At 37.6% G+C, this 23,856-nt stretch overlaps 1 protein-coding gene across 1 annotated transcript in view; it reads right to left on the bottom strand.

Moving 5' to 3' along the window:
• Positions 1 to 23,856, bottom strand: part of Slc2a13 (solute carrier family 2 member 13) — a 318,943-nt gene that overhangs the window by 138,824 nt on the left and 156,263 nt on the right. The window contains exon 4 of the mRNA XM_090319807.1: positions 13,822 to 13,930. Coding sequence (XP_090175933.1) covers positions 13,822 to 13,930 — 109 coding nt within the window. The remainder of the gene's footprint in view (positions 1 to 13,821; positions 13,931 to 23,856) is intronic.

The following is a 23,856-nucleotide window of genomic DNA, read 5'->3' as shown; positions in this document are numbered from 1 at the left end:
TAAAACACCCAAAAGAGGAAATAAGGCTAAAAAGAAGACACAGGGTTTCAAAAACTAGGTATTCAACTGAAAGAAAGATAGAATATACTGCAGCTATCTGTGGAGTGGAGGAGCAGGAACCAGTTCAAAGCAGAGACCAGAGCAATGGACACAGGAGGAAGATCTGAGGTGGGTTCTCCTAAGGTTCCCTATTAGGTTTAACTGTAGAAAAGTTAGGGAGGAACACAGAGGCACAGTGCCTAGGTTCCTCTGATCATATAAAATAATATTTACTGTACTGAACTCCAGGAAATGGAAACCAGAGTTTTTTGTTTTATTTTTGTCTTCTTTGTTTATGTCTCTTTGGAGGGTATGAGGAGGCACAAAAATGGAAGGACAAAAGGTGAACAAATTCAGCAGTGATACTCACTAGATATTATGCTGAAAATGAACTATACAACTTGAAGGTAGGAATGGGAGGGCAAAGTTGGGAGAGAGCAAGGGAAGGGGTGACACTGTCCAAAAAGAAATGTACACTTTACTGCACTATGTAACTGTAACCCTTCTGCATATCACCTTTATAATAACATAAAAATGGGTAAAGAAAGGTCAAACCACTGAAAACCTATGGAAAGGATTAGCATGGGGAATTCTGATAATGAACTTGTACTACTGGTGAGCATCTAGTGTTGGCAGATTTCTATCAGCCAATAATCTGGGAAGACAGGAAGTGGGGTGGAATAGAAAGGAGTGGCTTCATATAACAGCAAATAGAAGACAAATAGTACCACAGAGAAGGAATCACCACATATTAAGTAAGTTGCTTAGTGGAAAGCATTGTTTTTATAGTCACAGTGGTAAGGAAGAAGCTTTGATGTAATTATACGGGTGTCAGGAAAGACAGGTGAACATCAATGTGTATGATGGGGAAGAGGGGCTTTCACAGAAGTATGGCAATCTATAACTGAAAGTCAATTCACAACTCCAACAATTAAAATTATATGTCTGACTTCTTTTAATATGAACACCTGTAAATGTAAATGTCTACCAGAAATCAAAGTAACTGTGTAAAACTTGAAGCAGGGCAAAGAAAAGTCAGGGAGTAGGCTTTTCCAACAAACCTTACAGTATCATTTGCAAATATAATACTGTGGTAAAAATTTAATATGAATCAAAAACATGGGAGATGCTGAAAGAAATATATTATCAAGCACACAAACTATATATTGTTGATGTTATTATTATTATTACTATTTATTAAGAGAAGTCAAAATCAACAAATAGGGAAGTTTGTTTCAATGTGCTATGTAGATTGGTCTTCAAATTCATCAGGCCATCTAATTCAATCTCTACAACTGAAGTAAGTAACTAGCCAATATTTTTCCATCTGGTTGTTGATGCATTATATACATGCAATTAGAGTTAGCAACACAATTTCAAAAACCAAATTAATTCACAAATTGGCCTTCTAATGAATATGTATTAACAAGCACTGTATTTCTGTAGGATTCATGTTGACAAGGCCTGTGTCAGCTTTTCTGATTTTAGGAATCACTTAGCTTCCCTACATATTCATACTACAACTAATCATTTATGTGCAAGCATGAAACTTGTGGGGAAATCCTTCTGTTTATCATCTTCTTTCATCCTCCCCCACATCCTATTAACCAACCTTATACTCATAGCGAGACCTTCTGATGCCACTCAGCTTCCATAGCATGGAGGGGGGTTCCACCACCCTACATAGTACCTAGGGAAGTGGGAGCCTCCTGAGCATTTGAGTCCTTTATTCTATTCTCATCTGAAGCCAATGCTTCAGATGAATCCCAAACCGAAGGTGGCAAGTTCTCCTACAACAGGTTTTTCTGGACAGGTGAGCCAGGATCCACACATTTTCTGTTGGAAAATGGCTCTCCATTTCTAACTGGACTTTAAATTTGATCCTTTAAATCAACTAGAAAAAAGCCAGTGAATAAATTACAGATACAATGCTAGAAGAACTAATGGTGAGGCTGGGAGTTTGGTTTAGTGGTAGAGTGCTTGCCTAGTATGCACCAAAACCAGGTTTCGATTCCTAGGTGCCACATACATAGAAAAAGTCAGAAGTGGTGCTGTGGTTTAGGTGGCAGGGTTCTAGCCTTGAGAAAAAAAAAACCCTAAGGACAGTGTTCTGACCCTGAGCTCAAGTCCAGGACTGGCAAAAAAAAAATGATGGGAAAAAATTACTTCCCATAAAATTAGCAGAATATAAACATAGCTAAATGTACTTATTTTAGTAATTAGCCCAAACTCGAAACATTATTATAGCTTGTATTATCTGTACATGTATATGTTTAAAATTCATTCTCTATAAAAAGTACAAGCAATTTTGTCGAGGTCTATGCACTGAAATCTTATTTTGTTACGTAAGTATTCTTTTTCCTCCTTCACTGTTTGTTACTTAATTCCATTTCCCTGAAATGAAAACTGATCTTGAACACATAACTTGACAATCTGGTTCATCCCTTTCTGGGACAAAGTGAAAAAATAAACCCAGTAGCACTTTATTTTTTTTTTTGCCAGTCCTGGACTTGAGCTCAGGGCCTGAGCACTGTCCTTGGACTTTCTCAAGGCTAGAGCTCTACCACTTGAGCCTCAGCACCACTTCCGACGTTTTTCTATGTATGTGGTACCAAGGAATCGAACCCGGGTCTTCATGCATGCTAGGCAAGCACTTTAACCACTAGGCCAAACTCCCAGCCCCCCCAGGTAGTACTTTATAACATGATTTCTTCCATGCTGTTTTCAGGTTTGTAGTTCAGTAGGATGAGTGGTACACAGGAGTGATTCAGATTTTATACAGTATTCCAGCAAAGTGGGAAAAAGATGTCTCTTTCACTCACTTATTTAATCAGGTGACTGAAGCCCTGGAAGACTCAAAGTACTTCAAATAAAAGAAGACTACAATATCATTATACCTCTTTTCTTGACGATCAAAGCAAACAAATAATCTAATGTTGAAAAGAACCTTCCATTTAGTTCCCATCTTCTAAAATTTCAGCAAGACCTACTTTGCTTTAAAAAAAAAAGAAAGAAAAGAGCATGGTCCTCAGCAACACATTAAAAAAAGGAAACAGAATTAACACTTAACTCAAATTCTCATATAATTGATACTTCTGCATGCTTATTGTGTACTGGACAAAAGACAATGGTGAGTAAAAGAGACAGTTTTACACATGGAATTAATATACAAGCAAACAAACAGGGTAAGTTCAAGGGTTTACTTGAGTTGATAACATGTAAGTTCAGGCACCTGGGATCACTAACCAGCAACAGGGATATTTTCAAAGTAACTCTTCCTAAGCAGGAAGAAAAGCAATGGTAAGGTATCCAAAGTGAGAAAAGACTTAAAGAAAAGAAAAGAAAGATGGGTGCTGGTAGCTCACATCCGTAATCCTGGCTATTCAGAAGGCTGAGATCTGAGGATCATGGTTCGAAGTAAGCCCAAGCAGAGAAGTCCCTGTGAAACTCGTATTCCCCAATTAACCACACAAAAACCTCAAGTGGTAGAGTACTAGCCTTGAGAACCAAGAGGTTCAGGGACAGCACACAGGTCCTGAGGTCAAGCCCCACAACTGACAAACAAGAAAGAGAAAGAAAGAAAGAAGGAAGCCAGAATAGCTAAGCCTCAATAAGTGGGGGTGGAGGTGGAATGGGAAGAGGTAAGGATGGTGGAGTAGCAGAGGTCAGGGAAGTGGTAGAGTCTGTGGACTATGTGAAATAATGAGTTGAAAGTACAAGAGAAGGATGTCACAAGTTTGTCCTTATGCCAGGACTGAGGCTTGAACTGAGGGCCTCTAGGTGTACTACTTGAGCAGCATTTCCACTTCTAGCATTTTTCTGGTTAATTAGAGATGTAAGTCGTTTTGTCTAACCGTCTCAGCTTGATGAGTAGACTTACAAGGTGTGAGCTACCAGCACCTAGTTCACAAGGTTTTGCTTATGGCCTTATTTAACACTGATGTGAGTCTGTGAAGGAAAACTTGTGGAGAATAGGTATCGAAGCAAGACTAACAAGCATTGTAGGAGAAAGCAGGAGATGATGGCTTCGGTGGGTGTTATTTCCCCTATAAAGGTAGACCTGCACGTCAGTGCTGTCTGGAAGACACAATTTTAAGAATTAACACATGGAAAACTACATGTAAGTAATTAATTCCTCTGTATCAAGATGGATAGAAGAACCAATCAATGAAAGGGCATGCTGAGAAAGAAACAAAACCACTCTCTCTAAAAGGCAAGTTTTATTACACCATTTATCCTCAGGAAAACTGAGGCTTATGAGTGCCTACATTAGTCACTTCAGATAATATAAACTGGTCAGGAAACTAGATGACATCTGAGTCCAGGTTTCTGATGCCAGATAAAATAACAGAGTAACTATTAAGCTGCTATGAGACAGTCACATCACAGAACATTTTAACTTACTTCAAGTAATTCTAATGTATTACTGTATTAGATAGAATTATCTGATTCTACAGTTTGCCACAATATAGTCCTCCTTAGCTGCTGATTACAAGGTAGTGGGAAATGACAGTAGCATCCTCTTAGCCTCAAAGATTGTTAGATTGATTAGACAGACAGTATTGTGATTGAACTCAGGACTTCACACACTTGGTTAGCTAGCACTCTAAAGCTTAAATAATGCTTTCATCCCATTTTTTTGTTAAATATTTTCAAGAGTCTCAAACTTTTTCTGCTCAGTATGGCCTCAAATCATGATCCTTTTGACCCCATGTAGGCATGACACCACAGGTGCCCAGTATCATTTTTCAGTACAAAACTGAATATTTTATAGATGATGAAGGTTGTTGTAGCCACTCAACTATAGATTAATTCCTACACTCTTATCAACATAATTGCCGGCTCATCTCAAAACTGACCATTCACAGGACATGTATCTAGCAGGTTCTAAGTAGAATGTTCATTCCTTAGGTGGCATAAGCTCCTAGTCTGAGGGAACTAGAGTATGGAGTCAACTCCAAGAGGCAATACAAACCCTGAAAATCTAAACACTGCTGTAGAATTTTTAAAACAATGCCCACTACAAAGGCAATGTGCCCAGGAGCTGAATTTGGTCCTTGCAAACAGTCTTAGATAACTGATTAATTGCTCAAACATACTTGGGAAAAGCAGCTGAAGAGAGAGTGTCAGGGAAATTAGAGAGAAATCACAGCAATCCTGGAGTCTGTTAATTCTAGGCAGGGAAGTTTAAACTGCATACTTAACTTTCCTTTATAAATTTTCAATTTTCTGACAGTGAGTTTTTCTCAAGAAATGGAAACTGGAAGGAACCTAATATATTTAGTTCTCTAAATTTTAATACACTCTGTAAAAATAAGCTCACCATAGTAAATGAAGATGTTCTACTCAAAGACACTGTTCATTTTTCTCTTGTCCATGAATGACATGTCATCAGACTATTTGTCTCAGCATGGAGTGGCTTAATAGCATTTGAAATCTTGCAATTCTATCAGGCTCAGGAAACAATCACAAACTTGGACAGATCTCTATAACATAGCTCTTTGGTTGTCTTAGGAAAGACAGGAAGATAGAGATCTGATTTGAAGGATTCTTTTTCATTTTTTCTTTTTGTGTCAGCCCTGGGACTTTAACTCAGGGCCTGCACACTGTTTCTGAGCTTTTGTGTTCAAGGCAAGCACCCTATCATTTGAGCCACAGCTCCACCTTCAGCTTTTCTGACATCTAATTGGAGATTAGAGACTTCCCTACCCTGGGGGGGGGGGCTTCAAATCACAATCCTCAGATCTCAGTCTCTTGAGTAATTAGCCTTATAGGCATGAGCCCATAAGCCACCAGTGCCTGGCATAACTTGTATTTTTTTCTAATGGAAATCTTCAGAGTTGAAACCTAAACAAACTCATGGAAATGATGGTTTGCTACAACTTGAATGCTGAATGTTCACTGAATTGCCCATAGATCAAAGGATTGAATTCTGTTGAAAGCTGTGAGAGCCATTCAGTGATTTTACGTCAAGATGAAACATGAAGGACAAACCTAGGGAGGTAAGAGTTACAGAAGAGGAGTCCTCCATTGAAGGTGTCACCCAGCCCCATTGCCTCACCTGCTTCAGATAAGGGATACTGTTATGTTTATTCTCTTGGGAATTGGGACAATTGCAGTCAATTGGACTTAAAAGTATCTCCAAGGTTATGGTAACAGAGTATAACTGATGTGAGTAAAAATAAAGGATCAGAAGATGGATGCATCTTCAGGGGGTAGGAAGGAAAAGATGTCATGTGAATATGGTGGCTGGGTCTTAAGTGACTCTAGCTTTCCCCAATGGCCAGGACTATTTATATTTCTGCCTTTGAGTATATGGTAAACTGATTCTTCCTGATATGTGAGTGGGATTTTGCTACTTGCCAGCACAGTGACCCCTCACTAAAGCAGAGTCTGAGGGAATGGTTTAAGGGTCATCAGGGAAGTAATATGAAAGAAGTTGACTACATTGGAATATGTTGGTTCCCAAGCTAAAGTCTTGGGCACGTACTAGCCATTCCCCACACTGACCAGGGATTACAGGGCAAGGGTCAGAACTGATGAGAGAAACTCTTATTCCAAATTCCTTAAATCTTCCTACAAACTCTATCACTGACATCTCTGGTGGGCACATAGCTAGATACAGCAGACTGAATTCAGGATATACTGCTTTAAGTTCTAAATAAATGCTATGGAGTAACCTTCCTGGAATTTAGAGCCTCTCCCTGTGGAAACCCAACTGGTGACCCTAGGACTGCTTGGATCACTCCTTGGTGGGGACTCCCACTCCCTACAAACTTGAGGGAAATTTTAGTCTCATAAAAACATCAAAGAGGAGTTTTGCTCTGTAGCGTGGATTGTGTTATCTTCAGCATGGAGAGATATGACCACTGAAATCATGGGAATAGAAGAGACTGTAAAACAATGCCTGGAGAAATCCATCACTAAGCTGCAAAAAGAGTGGGAAAAGGTATGACGCTGATTCACGATACAATGCTGTGAAGAAGGAAACTTTTAAAAAAGATTAAACCAAAAACAAAATCAATATGGCCAAGCTGACTCATGAAGAGGATGACAACTGTGGATGTAAGAAGAGGAAAACAGAACTCCAAACATCCTTTGAGCACCTCTCATGTTGCTGGTACTTGGATACTTTGTTTCATCTTCAAAAATAGGTCTGTTGAAAGAATGATTCCATATCTAAGCCCTTCTACCAGGTTATAATAGTCCACTTGAAACCACCCAGCAGGATACTCTCAGATTCATGTATGATTACAGAGATAAATTTCTGCTCTATTGAAAGAGCATTCTTGGATTTCATGCTGTTTCCACACATTAGCATCACCTTCCTTTCTTCTCTTTGATTTTCAGTAAAACCAGAAACCAGATGAAAGAACCGGCAAGGAAATTATGTCTTCTTTTTTCCAAAGATTATCTTGGAAATGCCAAACCTGAACTGCTAACATTTTAGGAACCATGGAGATGAAATGCTTTTATTTATCACCAAGGTCCTAAAATTCAGAATGATTCAGAATGCATGCCAAAAGGATCTGATAATCTTTTGATGGAAAGTGCAAGTCAAGCCATCTGGGGTACACTTAGCTGCAGATCCCCCACCTCTTAATGTAGCAACACTAGCTTTAACATTCCAAGGTCAATGGAGACTTTTCTCACTGACTTAAATTTAAGATGGAAAGAACTTACCTAATACTACAGCAGAGACAATGCTTCTCTAACATCTACAAATTAGAAGAAAAATACTGCCATGATTATTTCTCATGAAAACAGAAATGCAAAAGTAGAGAAATTGATTATCTACAGAGGATACTTTAAATCCTGATTTACCTAAGTAAAGATCAAAGAGGACAGGTTAACTGTGTCATGCTTCTGCCTTCTACAAATGCCCAGGAATAGTCAATGTAGTGAGCAGAAGGGTAGTTTACAAGGATGTGATGGACTAAATCAGGCATGCTATCTTGCTGAATAATGCTAAGAATCTGACAATTCCTGATTTCTCCATCACTCAGACCCTGAGTAGTCCCACAGCTGTGGAGTTTATACAACCAGCATATGTGAATGGATTTGCTTCATATCCAGACCAAATACCAAAAGTAGTGTATTTTATGCACATTTATGAACACAAAACAGATACATAAAGAAAAATTTTAGAATGTAAATTATGTGTATGCTCTGCTCTTCACCTACCTCTATTCCTACAGAATATTAACTTGGCTTTTATAAAATGTCATTATAATTATTTATATGTCCTTATCCCTAGGGAGAACACAAATTTCTCAATAACAAAAATTACAGTGTATGAATCTTTGAACTTACAATCACAATGTGGTAAATTTTGTCTGAAGACATAAATGAATACTCTAACATGTATTTTTAAGATTTCTATGACAGAAAAATTACAAGTGTATTACATAAAGAAAACAGATGACAATATTTAAGAAAATATACTCACATTTTTTTATCATGGAGTTCTCATTTTTATTCATTTTTATTGCTTATTCCCTATAATCACTGTTTTTTTCCACTGGATTGAATTTGTGCAACTATAAAACATGAATCCCCATCTTTGTTAAGTGAATTCTGAAGACATGAACTTTTTCTTTTTTGAGATGGTCTCAGGCAAGTGGTCCACCACTTGAGCCACTCCCAGCTCTATTGTGCCTTCATTATATTTAGATAGGACCTTTATAGTCCCAGACCATGATGAACCTCTGATTGATGGCGTCCTAGATGACTGAGATGACAAGTACAAGTTATTAAATGATACGGGGTCTTATTAACATCCTTCCCAGGCTGGCCTCAAAATGTCATTCTCCCCAACTTTGCCTCCCAAGAATTTGGGATAATAGGCATAAGCCACTATACCTAACTGAAGACCTTAAATTTTAGCCAATACTCTTAAGTCCCTGCCACATATGTTCTTAGTTCCTTTCTTGGTTTGCCTCTGCAGTGGAAACTTACTACAGAATTCAACAGCTTTTAATTCAATCCCCCTTGATCCTCTACTTATCTGCTTGAGAATCCTGTAAGTACCAGAGATTTCCCAGGCAATCCTGGAGCACTTGGCAAGAACCAAGTTAAATTGCTTACTGAGATAATCTGTTAACCAATGTATGTATACTTTATTACCTTTTCTCTATTCTCGATCTTACTTTTCTTAATCCCTTCCTGATGCTTCTTGCTATTGTTCCAAAACATGGTGTGTGCTCAAGACTTGTTTCAGATTCTGCTTCTGAAGGTACTTCAACAAAGATCGGTGCGCAGTATGTGCAAGGGGAAACAAAAAGTGACTGGGAACTTCCTGATTATTCCACAACAAAGTCACTCCTTTCAGAATGTTGCTGTGAAGTTCACAGGGCTGTCTATCTTCAATATTATACAAGCCAAGGATAGTTCAATCAGAATCTCTGGATGGAGAGGCATTATGAACCATAGGTGGTCTTGGAAAATACCTGGTCTAAATATATATGAAAATAAGAATCTAGGACAATGACCAGTGTGGTGTAATCATTCAACAAATCATCTCAAATTATGTTTCTTTTAAGATTGAGAATGAATCTTCCAGTTTTGTATCTAAGAAAAGTTGAAAGTACTACTATTTCAAGAGTTTTGACTTTGACTTGGAACTGACTTTATTTTTCTCATTAAAATGGGTATTAAAAGTCTGTCCTCTTTACTCTCTATGTCATTTTACTGAAGTCAATTAACTGCATGCCCAAATTTGAATGTTGGAGATAGACTTGAAAGCAATCTTCCTGTTAGAGGTCAATATTCATCCCACTATACTCATCTTTCTAAACAGTGAATCCTAACATATTTCCACTTACATAAAAAAACCTTCATCCAATGAAGACAGAGAAAATATATTCACCTTGAAATAGTCAAGCAATCTAAGAATTTTGACTTTTGATAAATTCTTGGGTCCGTTTGGAGCTCTACCAAGGAGATAGAGGGAATAATAGCCTTGTGCTATTATTGTACATACTGAGGCTAGAACTCCAGGTTTTACCCTTTCCCACTCACAGCTGGTATTCTATCGTTTAAGCCATACTTCCAGTTCTGGCTATTTGCTGGCGAACTGAAAATAAAGAGTCTCAGATTTGTTTTCCCAGGCTAGTTTCTAAGGTTGCTCCTCAGATCTCATCCTCTTGTGTAGTTTAGGATTACTGGTATGAGCCCAGTAAGCTACTTCTACTACCAGCTGAGTATTATTACTAGTTGAGTATCCCAACTTAAAAAATTACAATGAAATGCTCAAAAATCAGAAACTTTCTGAGCCAACATGTCACCACAAATAGGAAACTCCACACCTGATCTCATGTGCCAGGTAGCAGTCAAAACACAGATGCACAAAATTGTACAAAATTAACTGTAGACTATGTCTCAAGTATGTATATAAAACAACAAATTTCATGGTTGGTTTAGAGTCTCTAAGACACCTCATATATGGAAATATATAAACAAGAATTATGACAACATAAATGTATATACATATGTGAAACAGAAAAATGTTTATGACATAACACACAGTTGAGAGAATTACTCAAAATAGTTTTCTCCTACTTCCTTTTTCTGTGCAAATTTATTAAGCTAATACATAAACAAGAGTAGCATCATCCATTCATTCATTCAAGGCAGGGTCTTGCTAGAATTCACATAGTAAATTCTTCATGTGGCCCAAGCTGACTCACAATCTCCTAGCCTGTTTGTCAAGTACCAATAACTGGCAAATAATGCTCAACAAATGACCGTTATAACATCACTATTTGTAAAAGGTATTTTCTAGATGCCTTTGCTCTCTCTTATATGGTTTCTCTCCCATCTGCAGCTCAGGCAGCTATGGAGACAAGAATGATCTACCTACATACTATTACAAATACTGTCTGTTCCCCATTCTTAGCTTTTTTTTTTCCTTCACGGGTGGAATGGGAGAAGTGTCAAGAAGAGATGAAACTGGCACCATTAAAAAGTAATGTCTTAAAAGTAGAAGACTGAGCCCCTATTGTAGGCAGCTGCCCAGGTTGGACTTGGTACCTAGGCATGTGTTACAGTGCAGGAAGAACAGCAGCCAGTAGCTGGCTGGCATTCCGGGCCTGGTTCATGCCAACTCTGTTGTTAACTATAACAGCAGAGATGAAGGGGAAAAAAGGTAGAAGACTGAGTGTCCAAAGGAAGTTTGTCATCTCCTAGGCTTCTTTGTTTGAAACAGATTCAAAGCATAAAATTATGGATTATCCTCCTTTTACTGCTTATTTCTTATGAGTAATTCACTTAACTATTTTGTCTTTTTAATATAATTTTGTTGTTATTATTAAGGTGGTGTAAAGAGGCGTTACCATTTAATAAATCAGGTAATGAGTACATTTCTTTTTGGACAATGTTATTTTCAATGTTACCTTCCTTCACTTTCCTCCAGCTTTTCCCTTTTGTCCCTACATAAATTTGTTCACCCTTCCTCCCTCCATTTCTGCACCTCTCTTTGTTCCCCCCAAAAGACAGATATAAGACCATCACCACCAACAACAACAACAAACAGAAAACTAAAGAAACAACACCAACACACTACCATCTATAACAAAAAAAGGCACCACCTATAACAACAAAAAAAAACATGCTCCATGTTCTGGAATTCATTCTGATAAATAGTATTTTAAATGTTCAGAGACATGCCTTTGGGTTCCACATCTGAATGTATCTTCCTTTAGTTGTAACTCAGTATCACACAGGAACACTGATGAAAATACAAGATGATGAAAATAAATCCACATGGGACTCTCTTTCCATCTACTTCTTGTCTATCTCTCGTCATGTTTCTCTCTCTCTCTGGTGGTATATGACTGCAATCCCAGTTTAGGAGAGACATGATAGGAGCATTTGGTCTGAGGAGCCTACCTGAGAAAGTAACTAAAGACAAAACGGTTAAGGTAGTATCTGTATACTGGGTAATGTATGTATCTGGGTAATGTAGTATCTGCATAGCGAGTTTAATATCCTGAGTCCAAACTCCAGTTGGCCTAGTTATCACACTATTTGCATATCTAACTCCCTAACTTCTGGACACTAATATCACATCAGGTAACTGACTTGGTATTTTGTAACCCATGCCTAGTGCATGTTCAGCCATCATTTATTGAATTATTTCTGTTTCATAGCACTAAAACTCAGTATCAAGAAAGCTACATCATAATATTACATACAAGACATGTAGCTTATGACGAATAAAGCTCATTACTGACTACCATAAGTATTAAGGAATATTAGGATTCTTAAATCACTTGATCCCTGTGAAAAGCTTATGGATTTAGAGAAATTTGTTACATACTAGTTCTTAGTGATTATTCGTCATTAGCTACTGAAAACCTTCTTATAATTTATATTGGATATCATAAATAGGCTGTGGTAATGATTTCAAGTAGAAACATAATAGCATCCATCACAAACTTCAAAGTTGGCAATGTTTGGGATCCCTGTTTAAAAGGATTATGAAAAATATAACAAAATTCTTCATGCCTATGCTTTTGTGGTGGTGCTACTAGTGTTTGAACTCAGGATGTCAAGCTTACTGGGCAGAAGTAACTTAACCATAGAATTTAACCATATCCTCAGCCCCTTTCTATGCTTACAAGTTTAAGTGCTTATAAGTTTTAAGTACTTCAACTTGCAAATGCTTCAACTGTCCATACTCATATGCTTCAACTGTCTATACTCAGATAAAAAGGGTAGAATAATTATTTCTAAGTATTTACAGGAACATCAGCTTGAATATTGATATTGGGTTATTACTGCATGGAATCGTTTGAAAGGTCAGTGCTGTCTCTGCTGTATTTCTACAGTGTCACTACAGTGAAGGAGGGTGTGACATCTCAGAACACAGCTGGATGTGCCATACTGAGAAAACAAACAAACATGCCTGGCATTGTGCCAGAAGCTGGGACTTCAAAGAACTGAGAAAGGCAAGGAAGAAATGAAAGTAGATGGGGGGTGGGGAGGGAGGGTAATGGGGACCAAGACATGTGAAAGGGTATCAGTGTATGTGAATTAATGCACCTTCTATCTGGCAAATATCATGTAACCCTTTTACTAATTACAATAAAAATATTTTTTAAAAAAGAAAGTAGTAACAGAAAGGGGAGGAAAAAACATTTAAAAATGTAGCCTCAGAAATTATAGTCTGACATTTCTGTTAAAGCCTTGACTTCTGTGGAGATACAAAGGTCCTGTAGACTGATCTCACAATTTTAAATTCCACATTTAACTGAGTTTATAAAATGTGTTTCCTCCCACGGCTTGTATATGGGTAAGACCAGGGAACAGGTCTACATTCCATCCTAGTAACTGTATATCTGGTACAAAAGCCTTTAATACTAAATGAATAAAACACAATTACTCTCTTTCATGATTACTCTGGAAACTAGAAAGTATGAGACTATTGCTGTCTTCTCTATCCCTTACACTCCATCGTTCATTATTTCCGACAATGCCAGATGACTTCCTTCTAACCACTGAGAAATGGTTTATAACAATGACATATTAGTTCATAATGTACATAAGCACTGGATGGAGTAAGGCAAACTATTTGAAACAAAGCTAACAATGTAACCATTGAAATAAATTACTTCTTCCTAAGTTATAAACAATAGGATTTTACACATCCTGAGATATATCACCGAAGGAGACTAACTAATTCATTCAACAGTGTCAAATCACTGAGAATCCTATTGCTTTCTCCATGTAAAATAATCCTGTCACAATCTTTTCAGTAAAAAGTCAAAAAGACATACATACATGATGGTGTTAATGCCTGAGAGCTGTTGGAACAATTGTAGGCCACAACCCACAATTAAAGCTCGGCGAGTCGGGGGATAGCTCAGCATTCTGCAGATCACAGGTCCAGCTTTTTTAAAAGAAAGAAAAAATGACATTTTTAGCTTCTACAGTAATTATTCCCATCGGGATAAATTTCCCCAAATCTTTGAAATCAACAATACTGCACATCTTTTTTTTTGCCAGTCCTGGGCTTAGGCTCAGGGCTTGAGCACAGTCCTTGGACTTTCTCAAGGCTAGCACTCTACCACTTGAGCCTCAGCACCTCTTCTGGCTTTTTGCTATGTATGTGGTACCGAGGAATCGAACCCGGGTCTTCGTGCATGCTAGGCAAGCACTCTACCACTAGGCCAAACTCCCAGCCAATACTGCACATCTTAAAAACAGCATATGCTTTTTACTGAAACCTGGTGTAATGGATTATTTCTTTTTTTCCCATATATTTTTTATTGTAATTAATAGAAGGGTTACATTACATTCACCAGATAGAGGGTGCATTACTTCACATACATTGATACCCTTTCTCATGTCTTGGTCCCCATTTTTCTCTCTCCACCCTGCCCTCATCTTGTTTTCCCCCTTCCCCCTTCAGATTTCAAATAACCAGATCCACATATATCCAATATATCAGATAACAAGGTGAAATACTGTAACAAACTAAAACAGCCTGATTTTTGTTTAAAACACTATAATAGCAATATGAGAGAATTCAAGTTAAAACAGTGTATGGGTATAAGGAAGACCTACAAAGCTGAAACTCTCAGAAATCATTCTGCCTTAAATCCCTTCCAGCTTCATTTAATAATTATTCCTTTTGTTCTTCTTCTGAGTTGGCAATTAAATATTATGTCCAATCCATCCATGTGGGACTATTTAGAAAGTCATTGGCAAAACTGCTTCAATCAACCAGGAGAATAGCATGTATTACAAACAAATATAAGCAAGATTCATTTCACTCTATTAGACTAACATTAGGGAATTTGGGCTCAGTAATAGGTGTGTCCATAATCATACTGGTTATTAGAAACATTACTAAAATGAAGATATGAAAGAAAAGATGAATGTCTATTTTCTGTCTACATACACATATGGACGTTTAGATTTTGAATACTTCTCGAAGAAGTAGTCATTTTCAAAATGGCACAGATCTCTTGGTCATTTTGTCGGGCTAGGTCAGTTCTGAAATTCTGTAGGTCTGAATCCATTCTGGAGTAGTGTGGGTCTGTTTCTGTTCTGGCACACTGATCGTCTAGTTTCATTCTGGAGTACTATGGATTTGAATCAGTTCTTGGGGAGGTGTGGATCTAGAGCATTCCTGGAGAATTATGAATCTACAGCAGTTTTAGAATACTGTGTATCCAATAGGATGACTAATCTAGCTAATGCCCAGTACTTAAATATTCCTTGAGTTCTTAGAAGGTTCCACATACAGTGCCAGCTTACACCTAAGCAACATGTTATCTGGTGTCTCTGTGAGGCTTTGGTCTACTCCTATATCTAAGGTATCTCTGTAATTAGGAAAGATTTCCTGTGAACACCACACAAAGCAAGTGATTAGAGGCATTTATATCCTAGAAGCAATGTATTACTTCTCAACCCTAAACTAAGTCAAAAAAATTGTAATTCAAAAAAGTTTCACTATTTCAGGAATCTTTTTGCAAATCTAATATTATGGCTCACAAAAAATGCAATAGAATAGACTGTTGTCACAGTGATAAATGTTGCAACTGGATAGCAAGCTTTAGAATTCATTAGAACTGAACATTATAAAATGGAGAATATTGTCTCTCCATAGGTGTGATTACAATCACAAAGTTTGACTTATTGCAAACATTTTCATCCCCAAATGGCAAGTCAGACTGCAAATTGAATTACAGAATCATTGATGGCCATTCAAGGATAAGCAAAATGACAACAGACTTAGAAAGAAGGTTGAGAGTATTGTAAGTATTAAATTGTCTGAGATTGATGTAAGCTACATTAAAGTCAAATAATCAGAGAGGTCGTATGAAACAGGCATAAACTGACAGCTTTCCTTTAACAATGCTTAACTGTAACAGAATCAGTTGCCTGAAAAAAGAGGAGGCTCATATGTAAATCCAGGTACTTCTTAATAAACCACACTTGAAAGAATGCATACACAATCATGCAAACAACTGCCTGTTCTCAGAAAACAGAACTTTCAAATAAAAAATACTGTTGGGAGATGGTGGCTTAAGCTGGTAATAAAAGCTACTCAAAAGGCTGGGATCTAGAGGACTACTGCTCATGAAGTCTGGGCAGGAAAATGCTCAAGATCCCAAGTCCAGTTAATTACCAACATGTTGGACTGGAGGTAGAATTCAAGTAGTAGGGTACCAGCTCAAGAAATCTTGGAAAAGCTCAAAGCCGAGTTCAAAGAGCACAAAGCTGAGTTCAAAGCCCAGTATCTATATACTTGTATGTGCACGCATATGTGCATGCACATGCACACATGCATGCATGCATGCACATATATGTACACATGTATGTGTGCACACAAAGTTTAGTGATAAATAGAAAATCTTTCTTTCCATATATTTTTAATTGTAATTAATAGAAGGGTTAAATTATATTCACCAGCTAGAAGGTGCATTACTTCACATACTTTGATACCCTTTCTCATGTCTTGGTCCCCATTTCCCTCCCCCCACCCCCACCGCTCCAGAACATCTTTTACCTTGTATACCATGGGAGATATTTTTAAATGATAACTAAGTGAACAACTGATAACCTCTATAGAAGAGAAACTGGCCTTTGTGTTCTGCAACAAATCTATTTTAATTTTTAGGGAACTGCATCTATTTTCATTATTATGCTGTTTCATTAGATGATTAAAAGATAAGATTGTAGATATTTTGCAGGGCAGAAAAACAAAGATAAAATCAAGAAAAATTAAGTTTAAAATTTGACTTGCTTTATTATGAAGAGAAGAGCTATTACATATCTATTTTCTAATTTTTGAAAAACCTGGATATTTTCTTTTGGTTTGGACAAATTTATAATAGTAAGAAATGTGATTTATTTCAATAGACTAGACTTCTTTATTTTCTTTTTTGTATTTTTGCTAGTCCTGGGCTTGAGCTCAGGGCCTGAGCACTGTCCTCGGACTTTCTCACGGCTAGAGCTCTACCACTTGAGCCTCATCACCACTTCCAGCTTTTTTTCTATGTATGTGGTACCTGGGTCTTCGTGCATGCTAGGCAAGAATTCTACCAGTAGGCTAAACTCCCAGCCCCCAAACTAGACTTTTAATGGATAAATTTTATTCAGAGCAGCTGTATATCTCATTATGCATAAACATTCTTAATTCCTTTCCTTAAAGTCATAAACCTTGTTTTATAAGACAGGAAAGTTGACTTACAAATAAAAACAATCATTAATCTTCATATCACAGAAGAGGCACAAAGAAAAACTCAGATGTATTAGTTTTTTAGTTGTATTGTTGAGATAATGTATACAGAGTTACAGTTACACTCATTAGGTAGTAGGTAAATTATTTCTCAAATATTAATATCCCTTCTTGTGTTTTTGTCCCTGTTTCCCTTCCCCCAGCCCCTCCCAATCATCTTGCTTTCTCTCTTCCCCTCCCTATTTCAAATAAACAAATAAATGTATATATAATATATCAGGTAACAAATTTAGATACAGTAACAACATGAAATTATCTATAAGGGCAAAAAAAAAAGAGAAGAAAAATAACAGTATATTAAGAAGAACAATCACACAAGATAAACCAGAATGTTAGTTCATAATGGGGCCGGGAGTTTGGCCTAGTGTAAGAGTGCTTGCCTAGCATACAGGAAGACCTAGGTTCGATTCCTTGGTACCACATACATAGAAAAAAAGCCAGAAGTGGTGCTGTGGCTCAAGTGGTAGAACCTTGAGCAAAACCCAAGGACAGGCCCTGAGCACAAGCTCAGGACTGGCAAAAAATTTCTTCTGTTTTCATTTAAAACAGTTTTTATATATAAAAACTTCATCCTAAATTTTCTTGTAAATAATTTTGTCTTTGAGACATAGGATTTTCCCCCCACACAATAAAAACTACACTAAAAAACCTAAATTGTAAGTTAAACATCACAAATGTCATCTATAGTAAAACACTGGATCAAGAGGATACAATGTAGAATTGATCCCTTCATTCAGAACACCCAGTGCTATTCAGTCTTTTAGTCACTACAAGTCAGTCCTTAGTCCCCCAGAGCTGGGGGAAGGGAGGTAAGGACAGTTTTACTTATTAGCCATTCCTGTGAGGGCTGATATGAGCTGGCTTCCTGAAGGCTCTTTGAGTACAATTTAAAATGCACAAGATGCTCTGATGCTTACACCTGAAAATCAGGAGGCTGAGATCTAAGGATCATGGTTCAAAGCCAGCCCAAGCAGGAAAGATTGTATGACACATATCCAATTAACTGACAAAAAGACAGAAATGGAGAGGTGGCTCAAGTGGTAGAAGGGCAACCTTGAGCAAAAGAGGAAAAGGAGAGCTTAATACCTGAGTTCACCTCCCTCCCAGTAGCACCAAAACAAACAACAACAACAACAAAAAACTAAGCAAAATTATGTGAAATAATCCTTCTCATGACGCTGGATAACAAGTATGAACAGTGATCCCTGAGATATAAGAAACACATTTTAAAGTTGATATAGAGAGAAGTTACAGTTACATAAGTAACACATGAGTTACTTATGTAACAGTAACAATGTTACCCTCTCCTTATTATCTCCCATACCCCACCCCCAAGAAATGCATTAAGAAAAATAAAGGATTCTGAGTTTCAGCAGGAAGAAAAGTACACTGACCTGACCTAGTGGTCTTGAGTTGGAACAGCACATCTAAGATTGGACAGGAAAGAGAAATAAGAAAAACTGAGATTCAGAGACTAGGGTTCTTTATAGGGATTGCTTTGAGTATTCTTTTTGTTTTCCCTTTGAGTATTCTTATGAGCTTTAGTCAGTGGGATTTTCTCGGAGTAGAAACTACCCAACCAGTGGGAAGAGGCTGGAAACTGACAAGGATCAGAGAGAGGCCTTCAACAACAGTGTCAACAACTGTGGCCAATTGACATCTACACAGTACTGCATAGACTAGAATAGGATGTACCTTCTTCAAGAATAAAGCTACAATATATTCAAAGATCTAAAACTAGTCTGTTTAAGAGAACTAAAATCATACAGAGAGAATTTTCCCTTGCTGGGCTTGGTAGTACATGCCTGCAATCTGTAATTCCTGCACTCAAGAGGTTGATGCAGAAAGACCAGCCTGGGCTATATGACCAGTAAGTACATGACTCAAAAAGAAACAATGACATTTAAACTGGAACCAACAACAGAAAGATAACTCCAAAATGCCTAGATTGGGACAAAGGCCTCATATCTAAAATATATCAACAACTCAAAAAATTGAATCACTCCAAAACTAACCTCCAAAGTAACAACCATCCCATTAAAAAATGGGCCAAAGACTTAAAGAGAGTCTTCTCTGAAGAAGAAACAAAAATGGCCTATAGACACATGAAGAAATGCTCAACATCTCTGGTCATAAAAGAAATGCAAATCAAAACAACTCTAAGATTCCACCTCACTCCAGCTAGAATGGCCAGGATTAGGAAAACGAATGACAACAGATGCTGGAGGGGATGTGGCCAGGAGGGATCACTACTACACTGTTGGTGGGAGTGCAAACTCGTCCAACCACTATGGAAAGCAGTGTGGCAGTGCCTCAAAAGGCTAAACATAGAACTCCCCTATGACCCAGCAATTCCACTACTTGGCATTTACCCAACCATCCAGAAACAAGGACATACTAAACCCACTAGCACAACAATGTTCATTGCAGCACTATTCACCATAGCAAAGATATGGAACCAACCTAGATGTCCCTCAGTTGATGAGTGGATCAACAAGTTGTGGTATTTGTACACAATGGAATTTTATGCTGCTGTCAGAAAGAATGACATCGCCCCATTTGTTAGGAAATGGAAAGACTTAGAAAAAATCATATTAAGTGAAGTAAGCCAGACTCAAAGGAACTTAGGCTCAATGGTTTCCCTCATTCGTCATAATCAGTAGAAACCTTGGGCTCTACTAGCAGAGATTTGCAATAGAGCAAAATCTTGATACATAAGGACATATAATGTGAAGCTAATTAAAAGGACCTCCAGGATAGTGAAACAAAAGCCATATAATGAATGATTGTTGTCCTTAATGTACTATGTTGTCTCTCATCTCCTTTGCTATCCCTTGTTATCTCATATTGGTATACTATCTCACTTTGTTATCTAATATATTGAATTTATTTGTATTTGGATATTTGAAATTTGATAGGGAAGGGGGGAAAACCAAGACGGGTTGGGGGTGTGGGGGGGGAGGGAAATGGGTACCAAGACATGTGAAAGGGTATCAATGTATGTGAATTAACGCACCTTCTATCTGGCAAATATCATGTAACCCTTTTACTAATTATAATAAAAAATAAAAATAAAAAAATAAAAAATAAAAATAAAAAAGAAAAAACAAAATGCCTAGATTGGAATCAAACAGAACATTTCTAATGATCTAAGAAGTAATGGAAATTGGAAAGAATTACGAGGATAAATGGAAATATAGCAGGTAAAAATTTGTGAAATGGAGGTAAAAAGTGCCAACAAAGGAAATTTTTTTCATATATTTTATTGTAATTAATAGAAGAGTTACATTATATTCACCAGATAGAAGGTGCATTACTTCACATACATTAACAAAGGAAATTTTTATAGCAATAATCTCAACTAATAATCTCACCTAAGCCTATAATCTCATCTACTCTGGAAGCAGAAATTGGGAGGACTGTGGTCTGAGGCCAGCCAGGGGAAAACTTAGGGAAACCTCCTTACTTCAGTCAATCTGCAGAGTAAATTCTTCCTTATAAGTATAGTTATCTTCATTGTAAGTATATGTTACCCTGCAGAAAAAGCAAGTACCTTCCTGGGAACCTGTAATCACTGCTCAGTTTCAAAGATTTCTCTCCCCACTTCAGAATTTAGAGCCCTTAGATTGGACTGCAATCATGCTCAGCAAAGTTTCCTCAACATCATGGTGCCTTTGGAAGGCAGCCAATAGAGACCATTCTCACATCCTTTAGGCCTTCCAGAACACAGAAGGCAAGGCCACAGTGACATCAAAACATCAATAGGCTATAAAAAGATTTTTTAAAAGAAGTTCTTTCAAAAATGCTGAAAGGGGAACTCTTACTACACTGTGGGAACATAAAATTCGTTCAACTGCAATTCTAAGCAGCACAGAGGCTCCTCAAAAGACTAAACATATACCTTCCCCAGGACCCAGCAATTCTACTCCTGGGCATTTATCCAATAAACCACAAACAATGCCACACTAAGACTACCAGCACAACCATGCTCATTGTAGTATAGTTTACCATAGCCAAGATATGAAATCAACCCAAATATACCTCAGTGGATGAATGGATCAAGAAAAAAATACATGTGTCCATGCAGACACACATATACACATGCATATGGACATGTACATGCGCGGGCACACACACCCGCACACGCACGCACATGCACGTACACACACAGACACGCACACACACTGGAATCTACACATCCATCAGAAAGAACGATCTTGTACCATTTGTAAGGAAATGGAAACACACTTGGACAACAATGTATTAAGCAAATAAGCCAGACCCAAAGAAACATAGGTTGTATTGTTTCCTTCATTTGTGGTCACTAGAATATGCCGATAAATCTACAAGTAAACACAATGCACAGTTAAAGAAGATAGAAAATAAAATGCGACATGGTACATTATACAGGTCTCTAGGCCCATATTCACCCAAATCAAGACCAAAGAAAGATATCTGCAGGAGAAGATCACAAAGGCAAAATAGTTACGTGCATATGACCCGATAAAATATTTCCATTTCCTGGAAATGAAAACAATCATTTTTTTCATTTTTTTCTGTTTCTTTTCTTCCTTTTCTTTTCTCTTCTTTATCTTTCTTTGGGAGGATAAGGGAGGCATAGGCATGATAGAACAAAGAGTAAACAAACACAGCAGTAATATGGTAGGGATAAGAGTGTAAAACTGGACAGAGCAAGGGAAGGAGTGATGTTAAAAAAAATAAGTGTACTCTTTATTTGACTATATATCTCTGTACATCAATGTTACAATAATATTTTTTTGCCAGTCTTGGGGTTTGAACTCAGGGTCTGAGCACTCTCCTTGGGCTTTCTCAAAGCTAGTGCTCTACCACTTGAGCTACAGCACCATTTCCAGCTTTTTCTATGTATGTAGTACCGAGGAATCAAACCTGGGTCTTTGTGCATGCTAGGCAAGCACTCTACCACTAGGCCAAACTCCTGGCCTAATAATAATAAACTTTGAAAGATACATAAATAGCCTTTCTGTCTATAATTTGTGGGGATCCAAATAGAAGAGGCTGGCAGTAGGAGCTTTGACTTAGTTTCTCCTCCTTTTGTCTTCCTCTAATCTTAATAGCAAGAAAGGTTAAAATCTTGATATCTAGCTACTACTCAGAATATTTTTTAAATTAGTTAGAACATTTTAAGTCTTGCCAAATATGACTGCATTTGTGATTCTTTTTCTGTATAAAAATGAAGAAAAGCAATATGGATGGCATACAGAACCCTCCCCAGTTCCCTAACTACTATGTGAATAGAGCTGGGGCTTGACCTAACATCTTATTCAGGCCACAGGTCTAAACATTTGGTGTAGATCCAAATAAGCTGACTTCCCTAAACAAAATAATCCAATATGACTAGTGTTAAGTAAACAGCCCACAAAAATGGATGTGCTTATAGGCTATGGAGATAAACCGACTGTGATCATCATGACTGCAATTGCTCAACGTTTTTTTCCCTTGTGTCTCATCTGCACCAATCTAGAATAAGTGTTTTAAAATCACTCAGTGAAATTCACCCCTATTGTCTATTCCTGTATCCACAGAGTTGAGCACCCACTGAAAATAATTAGAAAAATTGGCTACACTGACTTCAGGACAAACTCAGTGAGTTTTGACACCTGTTTCATTGTAGGAGAAGTCTTTCCACTCATCTCTAATTGGCTCCCAATTCTAGTCTATTATTTTATTTGCCTTTTAAAATTTTCTTTTAGGGGCCGGGAGTTTGGCCTAGTGGGAAAGTGGTTGCCTAGCATTCACGAAGACCCAGGTTCTATTCCTTGGTATCACATACAGAGAAAAAGCCAAAAGTGGTGCTGTGGCTCAAGTGATAGAGCTCTAACCTTGAGAAAGCCCAAAGATAGTGTTCAGGTCCTGAGTCTAAGCCCCAAGAATGGCAAAAATTTTTATTTTAATTTTTATTATCTTTAAGTAGTTGTACAAAGGGGTTCCAATGCAACATGTAGGATTATTAGTTTAATGCATTTTGATCAATGTCACTCCTTCCATCATTCTCTCCCATCTCTTCCAACCCCATCCAACCCCTCATTATTTAGTTCTGTGTTCACATATGTATACTGAATATTAGGACTACATTCACCTACCCTTCCTCCCTCCAGTTGTTAGCCCCCCCTCTTCCCTGCCCCCCCATCTTGAGCCTCACCTCCCTCTGATGAAACATGTCAGCTTCCTGAATTCATTAAACAGTAAGTTACTTGTTCAAAGGAGCTACATCATATGGAATATACCATAATTTATTCAATTTATTGGTCATACATTCTTTGGACTTCAATTCTCTTTTGCCATTTTTTCCTGCCTCTGAGTATTCCATATCCCATGTTCCATACCTGGAAAGCTGATCTTAAGTCTACTGAAGTCTACTTTGCAGAAACAAAAGGTAGCTCTGGACTTGAGAAGCTTGTAATATTGAAAGTGAAGAGAATAAAAACAAGCTGTAGGTGGGGGCTGGTGGCTCATGCCTGTTGGGGCCTGGTCTCCATCTCTGAGGCCTGTTCATCATTCTGGCTCAGCGGCCATTAAAAGTCTTT

The sequence above is a fragment of the Megascapheus bottae genome, chromosome 2 (assembly GCF_031878675.1).
Source record: "Megascapheus bottae isolate mThoBot1 chromosome 2, mThoBot2.hap1, whole genome shotgun sequence".
Lineage (NCBI taxonomy): Eukaryota > Metazoa > Chordata > Mammalia > Rodentia > Geomyidae > Megascapheus > Megascapheus bottae.
The sequence above is the reverse complement of the archived record's forward strand: the minus strand, read 5'-3'. Positions and strand labels throughout refer to the sequence as shown.